The sequence below is a fragment of the Melanerpes formicivorus genome, unplaced genomic scaffold, assembly GCF_026170545.1.
Source record: "Melanerpes formicivorus ecotype bairdi unplaced genomic scaffold, bMelFor1.0.p_v2 SCAF_9, whole genome shotgun sequence".
NCBI lineage: Eukaryota > Metazoa > Chordata > Aves > Piciformes > Picidae > Melanerpes > Melanerpes formicivorus.
In genome coordinates, this window is record NW_027142361.1 from 4,482,611 (window position 1) to 4,496,166 (window position 13,556).

A 13,556-nucleotide genomic window follows, 5' to 3' on the forward strand; every position below is an offset into this window, starting at 1 on the left:
AGCATCTTTGGAATATCTCTGATGGCATCTGCTTCCCCTCCAGCTAAAGGCGTGTGGAGGGGAAGCAACAAACATATTGTTATAAATATTATATCAAAATAATTATGAAATAATATGTCTTCTGAATTGCAATTATAGCAAACCAGAACTTCTTAATATACTAGTCATTGTAGTTGATGAGTAAATTGTCATTTGGAGATGCTTGTGGCCACTTCTGGGGGAAAAACAGATTTCAGATTTCTGTGGTTGTCAGAAAAGGTGGGCAAGCTCAGGAGGGGGTTTCAATGTTATACACAGTGGCTCCATTTTCACAACAGGATAGAAAACTTCCACAGCCCCTCCAACACCAGGGGACCAGGGAAAGGGAAACAAAACAAACAAACAAACAAAAAAAAGGTGGGGTAGGGTGTGTGTGTGGGGTGTATGGAAAGAAGTAAGGGGAAACAAAAGGGAAGGGGGAAAGGGGATAAGATACTGATCCCTGCGAGGCAGTTGATCAGGGGCTGTTACTCTCCGTTGTGACCGTGGGAAAGACGGAGAAGCGGAGGCATTGGGGCAGGGAGCGGTGCCGCCGCGACGGCCCGGCGGGACGCGGAACGAGAGCTCTCCCCTGTGACCAAACATCAGATTTTTTTTTTAGCAGGATTCTTTAAAATCAAAAACGGAAGGAGCAGCTCTGCAGCCTGGCTGCTGCCTTTGCACGCACCTTCCCCCCGTGCACAGCCGGCAGGATTCGCTCTCGGGGGAAGGTGGGGGGGGCAAAAATTTGGGGGCAGAGGGGAAACGGAGGAAGATGGCCGGGGGGGATGCACGGTGGGCAGGGCGACGGAGAGCGCGGAGGCTCCGCGGAGCGCGGAAACAACTCCTGAGGTGCATCTTTACCCACCACACCCCCACAAAAACACTCTCCCCGTGCCCATGTACGCGGGGCCGCCGGGCATCGTAGCCGGGCTTCTCGCGGAGGGGCTGGCGCAACGAACCTGGCTTTTCTGCTGAGTCTGGGTGCCGGGCTTAAAGCTTGCAAAGGCTGCGTTAAAAGGACACATACAACCCTCCCCAACACAGACAGACAGAGACACACCGCCCAGAGTCACACACAGGCGGCGACCAAAGAGCACACATTCAGCGCCGACTTTTTGCAAGAAGGTGGAAGTAGTAAGTCGAAGTAAAGCCTTAGAAATTAGAGGGAGGGTTGTGATAGGTTGTTATCTGTCCTGGGAGGCGCTTACACTATTTTACTATTGGGTATGTAAATTGTTTTTAATAAGATCGGGCTTTCTTTTTTTTTTTTTTTTTTTTTTTTTTTCCTTCCTTTTTCTTAAGGGAGTAAACAAACCAGACTCTTTTTACCTTAATAGTCTGAAGCGGGTTTTATAGCTTTCATTCATTCAAGGAAATGGTTTAGGCTTTAGACTACCGGAGACTTAGCGAAAAAAAAAAAAAAACTTTGGCAGCAAATTATTCCTACTATTATTTTTTTTGCAAACAAGATTTTTCATGCCTATTTTTTTTTAAAGAAACAAACTCAAAAGTGTTAATGGAAAAAAACCCGGAGAGAAGTGGAGATCGGAGGCTGTTTCCTGCTCCCACCCCCTGCACCGCCGTCCCACTCCCCGTGGGTGAGAGCGACTTCAAGCGAAGTTTCTCCTCCTGAGGGGTGTGTGTGCATTGTTTTATTTATTTTGAAGGCTGCAGAAGTCTGAGGACTGAGGCACCAGGTGCTGCTGACTCTCATCAGCATAATGATCGCCTTAGCCAGAGAGCCCTGTATATATAAACCACAAAACCCTAATCATTAGAAATCCCAGCCTCCAAAAACCCCATTCAGAACCAGAAAAAAAACAACAAAAAGCACCAACCAACAAACCTGTGGCGTGGTTTGTTTTGAGTTTGTTTTTTTTTGGGGAGGGGGGGCTTGGGTTTTTTTTGGTTGGTGGTGTTTTTTCGACTCCTTCATCTTCACCGACCTCAACTTCTGGGGACTCTAAAGAAGTTTGTTGGGTTTGGTTGCCTTTAAAAAAAAAAACAAACAAACCACCAAACAGGATTTTTCGGAAAGAAAATTAACTCAAACCGACATTTTCGTGATTCTCCCCCCCCCCCCCCCCCCCGCTGAAACAACGATTTTGCTTAGCCTGCTCAGCTCCAAGGACTTGGACCCATCATCGACTTAATTAAAAGGACCGGACTGTACCGAGGCTGCCTTTTCCTAGAATTTACTTGGTCACATTTTAGAAATCAGCCCAAGGAGGGGTGTTTTGGGGTGATGTGAAGGCTTTTTCCAGCTATGCTCCCCACTTTTTTTTCCCTGGGAATCCGAAAGTCCAACTTCTCTTAAGTCCCGATCCTCCCGAAGGAACCGGTTAAAGTCTCCCTTTTGATTCTTGGTCCTGTGACTTTCCTCCTCACCCCAGTAACCCCACTTTCTTTCCACTCCGACAACGTTTTGAGAGCGCCTCTTTTTTTTTTTTTTTTGAGAAGGGGGAGCCACTTTTCCCAAGCCACTTCCCGAGCCCCCGGTTCCTGAAGCCAAAGGCAATAAGCGGGGGAGCCCGGCGGCTTCTCGCCTCTGTCTCAGCGAGGCTTTTTTGTTTCTTCGGAGGAAATCAGGACATTCCCCTATTCCCCTGAACACCTCCCCCCCCCTCCGCGTTTGAGAGCTGCGCTCCTCTTCTGGCCGCCGCCAACAGCAGCAGCCCAGGAAGCTGAACCAGCAAGCGAGTTTTCACTCCCGAGACAACCTCTTGAAAATCTGAAAAAGAAAAGCGGACGGGGAGGGAGGGAAAGAAAAAAAGGAAAGACATTCAAGCACTTGAGGGAAGAAGCGGTGGCTGGAAGGAGGGAAAAGAGCAGAGAGACTGTGCATAGAAGGAAAGAAGGAAGGAAGGAGGAGGAGAAGCAGCAGCAGCAGCGTTTAGCAGCTGGGCAAAAGCCGGGACCATGCAGTTTCCAGCCGGGCTTTGCTGAGAGGGGCAGCCCCGGAACCCCACAGCTAGACTCTTGTCTCCTCGCTGTTCCAGGCTGCAGACACCACCAGACCGGCATCGCCCCCCGCCCCCTCCGTCCTTCTTTTAAAAACGAAAAGCCCAAAAGAAAAACAGACTGAGTTGTTTTTGTTTTTTTTTTTTTTTTTTTTGGTCGTTTAATCCGCTTCTGGGTTTTTGTTTGTAATTTTATTTTCCTTGTTTGCTTTTTTGCCCCTTACCCTCACTCCTTCACTTTTTCATTCACCCCTTTATTTTCGCTTTTTTTACAACACCCACCCCCCACTACACGCCTCCTCGAGAGATCCCCCTACAGCTCCCCCCCGCCCCCCAATTCGCTAACTTGTGGCTGTTGTGATGCGTATTCCCGTAGATCCCAGCACCAGCCGGAGATTCAGCCCCCCCTCCAGCAGCCTGCAGCCCGGCAAGATGAGCGAAGTCAGCCCGGTCGTAGTAGCCCAACAGCAGCAGCAGCAGCAGCAAGAAGCAGGAGCCGCCGTGCCCAGGCTGCGCCCCCACGATAACCGCACCATGGTGGAGATTATCGCTGACCACCCCGCCGAGCTGGTCCGCACCGACAGCCCCAACTTCCTCTGCTCCGTGCTGCCCTCGCACTGGCGCTGCAACAAGACCCTCCCGGTGGCATTCAAGGTGAGACACCCCCTCCCGCAGCCGCCGCTGGATCGGGATGCCTCCCCCCACGCCGCGCCGCGCTTCCTCCCGCAGAGCTGCCTCTGCCCCCGTGGAGCGCAGGGGCTTCTCTGGCACCTCCACTCCCCCTCGGCCTGCAGTGCCCCCCGCCCCGACCCGCAGGGGCCTCTGTGCTTCCCCCCCCAATGTCTCCTGTCCCTCCTCCCTCCAAGTCTGCAGTGCCTCCTGTGCCCCCTCAACCTCCAGGGGCTTCTGTGTGTCCCCCATGCTGAAATAGCTCCTATACACCCCCTCGGCCCACTGGGGCTTCCGTATTTGTGTCCGGTCTTGCAGTACCCTCGGCGCCCCCCGGGCATGCAGCGCAGAGGCTTCTGTGCCATTCGTCCTGCAACGCCTCCTATACCCCCCTCATCCCGAAATGCCTTCTATACTTCTTTCCCACTGCCTCCTCTACCCTCTATCCCCCCCCCCCCCCCCCCCCCCGCAGTATTCCAGTGTCTTTTTCTAGCCCATCTCCGTCCTGCTTTGCCTCCTGTACCCCCCCGTCCTACAGTGTCTCAGTGCTCCCTTCGTCCTACTGTGCCGCCTGTCACTCCCGCCTCAGTCCTGCAGGAGCCTCTGTGCGCTCTCTCCCACAGTGCCTCCCCTACCTCTCTCTGTCCTGCAAGGTGTCCTTGTCCCCATCGTAGTCCAGTGCCTTCTGTGCAGCCCCTCAGTGCCTCCTATACCCACCCACCACTCCTCTTCCCCCCAGCCCCCTTCCCTGCAGTGGCTCCCGTGCCCCCCGTGCTTCCTGTGCCTCCCGTAATGCCCTCTGTGCCCTCCCGCCTTGCAGTGACTGCTCTGCCCTCCTTATCCTTTCAGCGGCTCCAGTGCCCACCCCCCCTCCCCGCACCCCTTGCCGTGCAGCCCTTGCCATGCACCCCTCGCCTCGCCGCACAGCGCGCACATTTCCCGGCTGCATCCCCGCGGGGAAGTGCCGGTATGTCCCTAGCCACAGCCCCTTCGCACCCTGTTACCCTCTCCCAGCAGCCTTGGAGGCACCTTCTTCTCCCCACAGACCCCTTCTTGGGCTTTCCTTTATTAAAACAAACAAACAAACAAACAAACAAGCAAACAAAACATTTCTGCTTTCCCTCCCAGAGTAACGGGGTATTCACTCACTAGCCAGAGCTCAGAGTCAGGGTGCGAAGTGGGTGCCCCGCAGGAGAAACCAAATACCTCGCCTACCGGAGTGCCCCAGCCTCCCTCTCCACTCCCAGGGGTGAGACTGGGGGATTTAGAGGGATTTAGGGTTTGAAGCATGCTGGAAGGGCTGAGGTCCAAGGGTCAGGCTGGGGTCCAAGGGTCAGGTGGAAGGCCGGGAATTTTCTCCCCTACCCCATAGGCAGCCCAGTTAGAGATGGGTCTGGGAAGTGAGGGACTGGGCTCCTTCGGGGGGACGGGGTCCTCTTCACTTCTCCTGGTGGACAAGCGAGGAAGCGTCTGGCCAGAATATGCTCTCCCTGGCAAGGCTCGCGCTTTTAAACAATAAATACCACCCCGGTCTGCTGTTTTTAATTGTCTGTCTGCATATCCATGGTGTGCTAATGAGAGGAAAAGATCTTTTTAAAAAAGGTAATATTAACAAGAATAATTGCATGCTTTAAAGTGAGCCCTTTTCCTCCCCTACCAATATTTGAAAGTGCTCCCTTTGGAGTTTTCTCTCCTGTGGCCTTTGGTAGGGAGTGGGCCATGTAGGGTGTCCCAGAGCATGTGCCCAAGCAAGGTGTGGGGGTCAGGGTGAGGTGACCCTGCAAAGGGGTCATCACTCCTACATCTGCTACATGAAAAGTAGTGTGCCTGGAAAACACTCAAAAGGTAGAAGAGTTTGGAAAGCAGTTGCACCCAGAACATTGCCTTGTCCTTGTGCTTCCTGATTTCTGGCTGTTTTATCACAGACGTTTATCTGGGAAAAATTAGTACAAGCAGATAAATGAGCTGGTGTTAAAGTGACTGGTGATAAAGATGAAGCTTTAATTGAAAAATGTAAGAGGGGTGCAGATGAGAGATGAAAAATGTTAGAGGGGTGCTCTTGTGTGGGAGAACTTGGAGTTGCAGGAGGGACCCTTTGTATAGGGCGTGCTTCTGGAGGTTATTATAGTTGGACGTATGTAGAAATGGCAGAAAAATGGGTTATCTTCTGGTTTTGTGACTCAGTGTAGTACTCAAAGGCTCTCTAGGTGTGGATCACAGGATTTCTGATTCACAGGAGTTTCGAGGTAAGGAGGAGGAGCTTTTGGAGAACTGTGATTATAATTTAATTGAGCATTGGATTAAGTTGGTATTATAGTTACTCTTTATAGAAGGGACACAAGAGCTCTGTATATTGTACTTGCGTGGCAGTTTTCACTTAAGCATCTGAGCCTTCTGCTACCTTACAGCAATTCAAAGGATGTGGTCACAGTTCATTAGAGTAAGGGAAAGATCTGAACTAAATATTAAAGTAGTCAGAATATTATTATTACAATGAGAATGCTGACACATGATAAATGGCTAGAAAATGTTTGGAGCATCCAATCTTTGTGTGTGTGTGTGTGTATACACATAGGTCACATATTTGGGCTCTACATATGGTTGTTGAGGGGCAGGTGTACATCTGACTGGTTGACTGATGCATCGGGGTAGGCATTGCCCCCTGCACCTTTCTGCTGTGGGTGCTTCTGTGTTTTCACATGTGGTATGCAATGCATACTTTTAAAAATATTCTGAAGATCTGTAGGCCCTTATTTATTGGTAGATTAGTTTGATAGTGGGTTGAAATAATTTGGACAGTTTTAATATTCATTTAATTCCTCAAATGTACCTTGCATTCAGTTGTCCTATACTTCAAGACCAAAGAATCCATGTGTATCATACAGTGAAACACTTGGCTGTGATATAACAGAATGGGAATTATCCCTGATTTGGGATATAGAAAATTTGGCTAAAGAGTAACAAAGTAAAATAGCTCACAGACAACACACTTTTTGAAGTTTTATTGGCAAGATGATCATGTTTTGAGTGGTGTGTTAAGTGTGTCATAATTCTCTTGCAAAGATCTCCAGTTAAAAGTGCTTTGGATATAGCACTGCTTTTTAAAAGGAGATATAAATCATATGCAGGAGAGGAAGTATGTTATAAACAGTTCTGTGTTACATTATACATTTTTTAAAAATAATACTGGCTTAGTATTAGGTTTGAAATTTAAGTATTAATGTTTATATGCACTGGGATACTAACTAATATTGTTAATGCAAACTGGGTTTGTGGGGAAGAGTATTAGATGTGTACCCGTTGATTCACCGCTAGATATCTATTGATATTCTAGTATAAAAGAAATAGATATTATGCACTCAGGTCCAAATCATATTCACTTCTTAATGGTTATCAGTACTTTATTTGAGTAGAGTCATCAGAATTTGGCCCTTGGTTTATTTGTCTGCCAGGGATTTCTTACTGAAAGTCATAAAGACTTTCACGGTAGATGTTATGTGTCCTGTACAATGCTGATAATAGCAGAGAGTCTTAGTAAACCTAAAAGCAAGGAAAAAAAAAAAAGAAGGAAAAAGAAAAAAGAAAAGGACATGAAGTCTAAAACCTCTCCCCAGTAGCATCACAGTAGTTAAGACTTGTTTGTCAGCATTTCCACTCCAACCCCCAATTTTCAGGGTTTATAACTCAGCTGTTTTAAATAGCTTCAAGCCAAAACCTGCTGTATAAATTGTCAGCCCAGATGTATATTTTGAAACAAAAAGTAGTGCAAATCAGGTATTCTGTTTTAAGTTACAGAACATTAAAATATTTTTAATAGTGTCAGATGCTCTTTTGGCAATCTCTGGAAAAGGCGTTTTCAGTATGGAAGATCTTACATTTTGAGGCTCTTTGATTTCAGCATTTTGCAAGAAAAGTTGTTAAAGTGGTAGCTAGGAGTGTTTGAGAGGAACTATTTAGCATGTACACTAGCCTTACTTTTTTTTTTTTAACCAACCATTTTACTCTGCTGTTGTATAGTAGTTTTGCTTTGTGCTTCTGACTTCCGTCTTTAGGGTACATACTTTGACCAGTTCAAATCGCACTGGACTGAAACTGGGCAAACAGGTTGCCTAGCAAGATGAGAATTGTGTTATGCAAAAAAAGAACATAGGGTTTGTTTTTTTCAACTTGTAAGAATTGGTTTGGTTTTAATTTGTATACCTTTCTGATCTTTACTTTAAAAAAACCCAAAGCATAAAACAAACCAAAAAAGCAAGCCCGAGATCTACCTTTAATCGGCAAAATGTGTAGGTAGTTTTGAATGAGAAATACAAATTTTTTAAAAGTAGAGATACTTGTGTTTGAAGAATAGATAAGGAATGATCACTGTGTCTACTGGGAATTTTAATTTTTTTTTTAATGCAGTCCTTATTCATTTCACAGTGCAGCCACAGTTCTCTTTCTAAGAATACATAAATAATTTTTGATTGATATGTGGCATAAAATTACCGAATCATGGTTTGTGCCAACAGTCTTTCAGTATGTAAAGTTACTTTTTAAAATTCTCATAATGATAGGTTTATCCTGGGGTTTCAAGCATGTTTTGCAAAGCTTTTTTCTAACCTGTGCTGTTATGTATGGATGCAATAGTTTTCTGGTATTTTATGACAAATAACTATGAATAAGCATATTACCCCTGTTGTGTATCAGGGGAGCTTCCCCTGTAACAGGGGAATATTTTATTAGCCAAAGCTATTTTCACCTCTGATTTCACTTAGTCTTTTCCTTAAGATTTTTAATGAGACAGTGATATTGCATCATCCTGCATGAAAAAGTTGTTGCATCTCAGTAATGGTGCAGTTCTTGTTCAGCCTAGTGACCCCAACAGTGGCAAGTGCAGTTTTAGGCTGATTTTTAAGCTGCCAAATTGAATTGGCATTGGGTGCAAAGGGTAGAGAAGAAAGCTCTGAAAAGCAACGTGGGAGAAGCAGGGCCTTTTTTAGAGGTTTGGCTCCCCCCTGCCCAGGTGTTGCAAGCTATACCCACGTCCGGGAGACTGGGTTGAGATGGCAGTGTGATGCCACCATATGCTTTGTGCTCTAGTTACCTAGAAAGAAAGGGGTGAGCTAAGGCTGCAGTCATTTCGCTCCCTCTTCTGAGGCCCCTGGCAGAATCACACTTCCTCCTGTGCTCTCTGCTTCTTTGCATTTCTGGAGTTAATGTGATTCTTTTTGTTTCATGAGATATAAAAAGCATAGGTTGCAACTCCCCTGAATAGCTAATGTGTGTGACAAGAGATAACGTAGTCTATCACAGACTGGGAAGGGAGTGTTTTATAAGTAGTCTCAAGCCCCATGCTTTAGAGTTTAAGCCAATATCCATTTATTTAAGTTTAGAGTCAGGTCTATAATCTGTTTAGCAGATTATTATTTGTTATTTCACTATAACTTATTATTCCTTATGCCTTGCTTTGAAGCCGTCAGACCTGATTACTGTCAGACCCAAGGCTGTGAGCTAGTAGGACCTCGGATCTTACCCACATCGGTGGTTCCTGTGTTTTTATGTTCAGAGACATTCATATCACTTTAAAGTAAGATCTTTGCTTGATACACAGAGACCTCACAGTAGTTTGTGGCAAACTCAGTTTTCAGTTTGAGGTGGTACTACCTGGTGTTTCACGGAAAAAGAGAAAAGCATCCTTTTTATACAGTGTTTCATCTTTCCTTTCTTTTTTTCTGTTCAATATTTCTTTTAAATTAGACAGGCTGTAAATTTCAGTAATATGGTCTATTTAAAATATTTTCCGATTTTGAATACCTTTTCACTATTTTTTATTGTTTTAGAAAAGCACTGTACAGTGCACTGGAACATATAGTGCTCTCCCTATATATTTGGAACTTATCATTCTTTCCACTGAAATAATACTAAACTGCAACATGCAATTATTAGTTTCAGAGAGGATCATTTATGGGAAAGACATTTCAAGCCAGGCTTATAACAAAATGTAATATTTCAGGGGACAGAATAAAGTACTCTGAATAATATAAAAAGTCATATGTAACCATGCAAACTGGTAGAATCTGCAAGGAGACAGACTTTGTATCTCACAATATTGTTTTTTAAAGTTCAAGCTCAGCCATGCGATATCTGTGAATCTCTTTTTGTTATAAAGTTTTTTCCAACATCAGTATTAGCTATCTGGGCAAAAATAAGTTATTTTCTTTATACTTCTGTGGACTTTTACCTCACATGAAGAAACATGTATATTTTCATCCTCATAACTTCATACTTCTGTTTAATTTTATTTTTACTTTAAAAAGTCACAATGCTGTAACAACAGTGTAGATATCCCTAGATTTTTTAAATTAGAAGGCAGTAGCTGTCTGCTCTGTGGCATTTATCTAATCAGATTTTGGAGCACTATGCAGCCACTAAAGCATACAAGTGAGACTATCAGATGCTAGCTGAAATGTAAGGAGAAACACTTTGATATTTTCTGTTCACCCATCCTGGAATTTGAGTGAGGTATCAGCACTAACCACATGCGACTCTTGTGAGCGCTATGAAGATTTACATGCCTGCAAGGAAATACAGCCTTTGTTTTATGTAGCATCTGCAAAGTTTAAATTCCAGTTGTACAGTGCTCCATCTCAGCAGTGTGTTGGGTGGAGAGCTTTGTCTGCTAATGCCCCTGGTGCCACTCCTGGGATGGGTACATGGGGAGTTTCTCTCTGGCTTGAAGTCTGAGGAGCTCTGGGGACAGGGTGATGGGTGCAATCATCAGAGAAGTAGAATCAAATCTGGGTGATAAGGCTGCTAAAAGGAATTCCTAATTTTCTATTTCAAATGTGTTCCTGCATATAATTTATGGATACGAGCCATGCCTCATGTTTTCTCGCTGGTTGCTAAGAACAAAGTTGGCCTTTAGGAGGCATTAAACCATACACTGTACATAAGGATGTTGAGTGTTTCTGAAGAAATGTAACAAAGAACAAACTCCCTATTAGGCTATGAGAAAGGGAGACAATACAAGATGTTTATTTGTTTGATGTGGCACTTTGTTCTGTGTTCAGCTAATACACGACTCTTCACCACAGTGGGCTGGAGAGGCTGCCACAGAGCTCTGAAAAGAGCATGGCAGCCTGCAAAACTGGGACGGTCATGTGTTTTTAAAATGTTGCCTCACGAGCTGTGGTTCTCTTCCACTTCTAACAGGTGGTGGCCTTAGGAGAAGTGCCTGATGGGACAGTGGTCACTGTCATGGCTGGAAATGATGAGAACTACTCTGCAGAGCTGCGAAACGCTTCTGCTGTGATGAAGAACCAGGTGGCCAGATTTAATGACTTACGATTTGTGGGCAGAAGTGGAAGAGGTAGGCCTCTGCATTTTACGTGTCCATAGCGAAGTAAGAATGGTGTTTATACATCACATATACTTTGCAATGAAATACTTATTAATCTGTAAATAAATCACTGTGGGCCTTTCATTTGGAGGGATGAATGCATGTTTTATTTGCAGACTTCAGCATTTGTGTGAGCCAAGTTAAGAGTTTCTCTGGCTCCTCACATCTCTGGACATTTTAATCAGATCCAGGTTTTGAAAAACAATTCAAGGAGTACCTGTTTCCCAATTTTAATCAGACAGCAAAGGTAGAAGAAATTGGAGGCACTAGCGATCTAGGTTATGTCAAGTTGAAATGTATCTCAGGGAAATGTATCTTGGGCAATGGCAGTGAATAACTGAGAATTCCCTTTAGCAGTAAAGCTGCTTCTGAAGTTGTTGTAGAAGACCTATAATTAAGAGGATTTTACATATCACATGTGCTATAGGTTATATTTTTTAAGGGCTTACATCTTTAAAAGCTTACAGCTATTGGTTGAAAGCTTTCTAGTGACTTCCTTGCCTTTTACAATCAAACTGCATAGGACCTGCAAAAATAAGCTGTAATTTTGTTTTAGTAAACTGGTTGACTTTTTGTGATTTACTGGTAAGCTTGGGTTCGAACTAAACTTAACCTTTACTTTAGATGACAGGGTTACTTTCAATTTTTTATTTTTATTTTTTGAAGATCTAGAGTGCTGTCATTGTCTTCCAGCTGTTTAGGAGCTTCCTATAATCTGGAAGCTGTGTGACACCCATCAAAAGCCTTTGTAATCATTGCAAGCTTTTAAGAATTCCTCTTTAAGAGTCTTTCAGCTGCTTTCAAATTTTAGGTAATGATTGAAAGGATAGCTTGAAGGAAGCTGGCACTTCACTTTTTGCTGCAACAATCTTCAGAGGGATTTGTTGTATCAGTCACTGATTCAACTTTTCCCTTTATGTATTTGAGGTCATTACTCATTATTTTAAACTAGCCTTGCATGGGGCAAACCAAAGTGGCAGAAGCCAGTTATGCTGGGAAATCAACAATAAAGCTGATGTTGCAGTAATATTCTTTAGAAAACAGTTGCAATTATTCATAAGGAAAGAACCATTATTTGTCCAAAAAAAAGTTAAACTTATGACAGAGGCCTAGATAATCTAGATCAGTTGACACGTTTTCACAAGTGCTTTGTGTGAGTTCATGAGCATGGCTGTGACTTGGCCAACAATCCTTTTTTATCATTTTACAACTTTAAAAGTATTGATAGTAAAGAATAACTTGAAAGACAGAGTAACTATTGCAACAGTAACACAATGTGAATATAGAGTTCATTGCCTTTTTGGGTAAGGTGTTACCTATCTCTTCCATTTGTCTTGCTTTCTTTTAAAAAACCCACAAAAACCAGTATGCTTTGTTATTCTGCTGATGGATTAGGTTTGAAAGTTCTCTGGCTCCATCACTACTGCTGCCTTACAGTAAAAGTTCAGTAGTGTATCGGTCTTTCAGTAGTGCTGAAAAAAAAGCTGAAATGTGATGTACTACCTCTGATCTGTGAATTTCATTTGAAACCTATGATATATACTTTTTATTAAAGCATAGGAAATGAAGCAGACGACCTAAAGCCTCAGCAGATACGGCTACAGACACAAATCTTCTAAAATGGGGTTCTTAAAGTTTAATTTATATTTGTGTCTAGCAGACTTGGAATAGGAATTTTTCTGATCAGTCTGGGTAGAATCTATGGAAAAGTGATAGTGTACTTTTCAAACCTTCAACATATTTATTTAAGAGACTTCAAAGAAAAACAAAGGGTGTGCACTGTTTTACTATATTGGCTTTCTGAGTTTTGGCTAGTTTCCCAAAAAGCAATTTTTATATTTAAAAAAAAAAAAAAAAAAAAGGAAGAAAAAAAGACAGACTTAACTGCTTGCAGACTTTTCACGCATGGAAGATGAAGAAAGCTTCTTTTGATGAAGTGTAATTATGTCCAAACAGAGCTGACCCCCTCCCCCTATATTTCTTATGATCTTAACGGAAGAAAGTAGGGCTTTTCCTTTGAAGCAGCTGGGACTCAGTGGAGGATCTGAAATGCTGCATTCTGCTGCCAGAGGCAGGATGGAGAAATTGGTCCAGACTTGTCTTCCAGACTTAGAACAGAGAGGGGGAGAGAGAGAGGGAGAGAAGGAGAAGAGTTACCATTAATGATAGATTTTTTAGAACTCTGCTTAAAATAGCAGGTCAAGAAAGCAGTAGTTGCAAACAGAAGTGAGAAAGCTTCTTACATTGACAAGTATCAGTAGACATAAGTCCTAAAGTAGAACAGGAAAAATAAAGTAATAAAGGAATAATTTTTTGGTGGCAAGAAACTAATCCACACCTGCTCCTGACTTCAGATTTACATCTTTCTAAACAGCTTGCTCTTTGATCTCTCTATCTCTAAATTTGATTGTGAAGTCTGAATCATCAGCTTACCACTTCACCTCCTCTCCCACGTTTTTTCTTGCTTCCCATGGCTCATTGGAGAAACTTGCTTTTTATGTATATTAATGTTGTTTGCCTGACAG

General features: G+C 43.7%; 1 protein-coding gene across 5 annotated transcripts in view; it reads left to right on the forward strand.

Annotated features, from left to right (window-relative positions):
- Positions 1-2,121: 2,121 nt before the first annotated feature.
- The window catches only part of RUNX2 (RUNX family transcription factor 2), a 354,193-nt gene continuing 342,758 nt past the window's right edge, over positions 2,122-13,556 (forward strand). For all 5 annotated transcript variants that reach the window (XM_068142991.1, XM_068142992.1, XM_068142994.1 and 2 more), the window contains exons 1-2: positions 2,122-3,635; positions 10,845-11,001. In XM_068142991.1, coding sequence (XP_067999092.1) covers positions 3,342-3,635; positions 10,845-11,001 — 451 coding nt within the window. In that variant the 5' untranslated portion in view covers positions 2,122-3,341. The remainder of the gene's footprint in view (positions 3,636-10,844; positions 11,002-13,556) is intronic.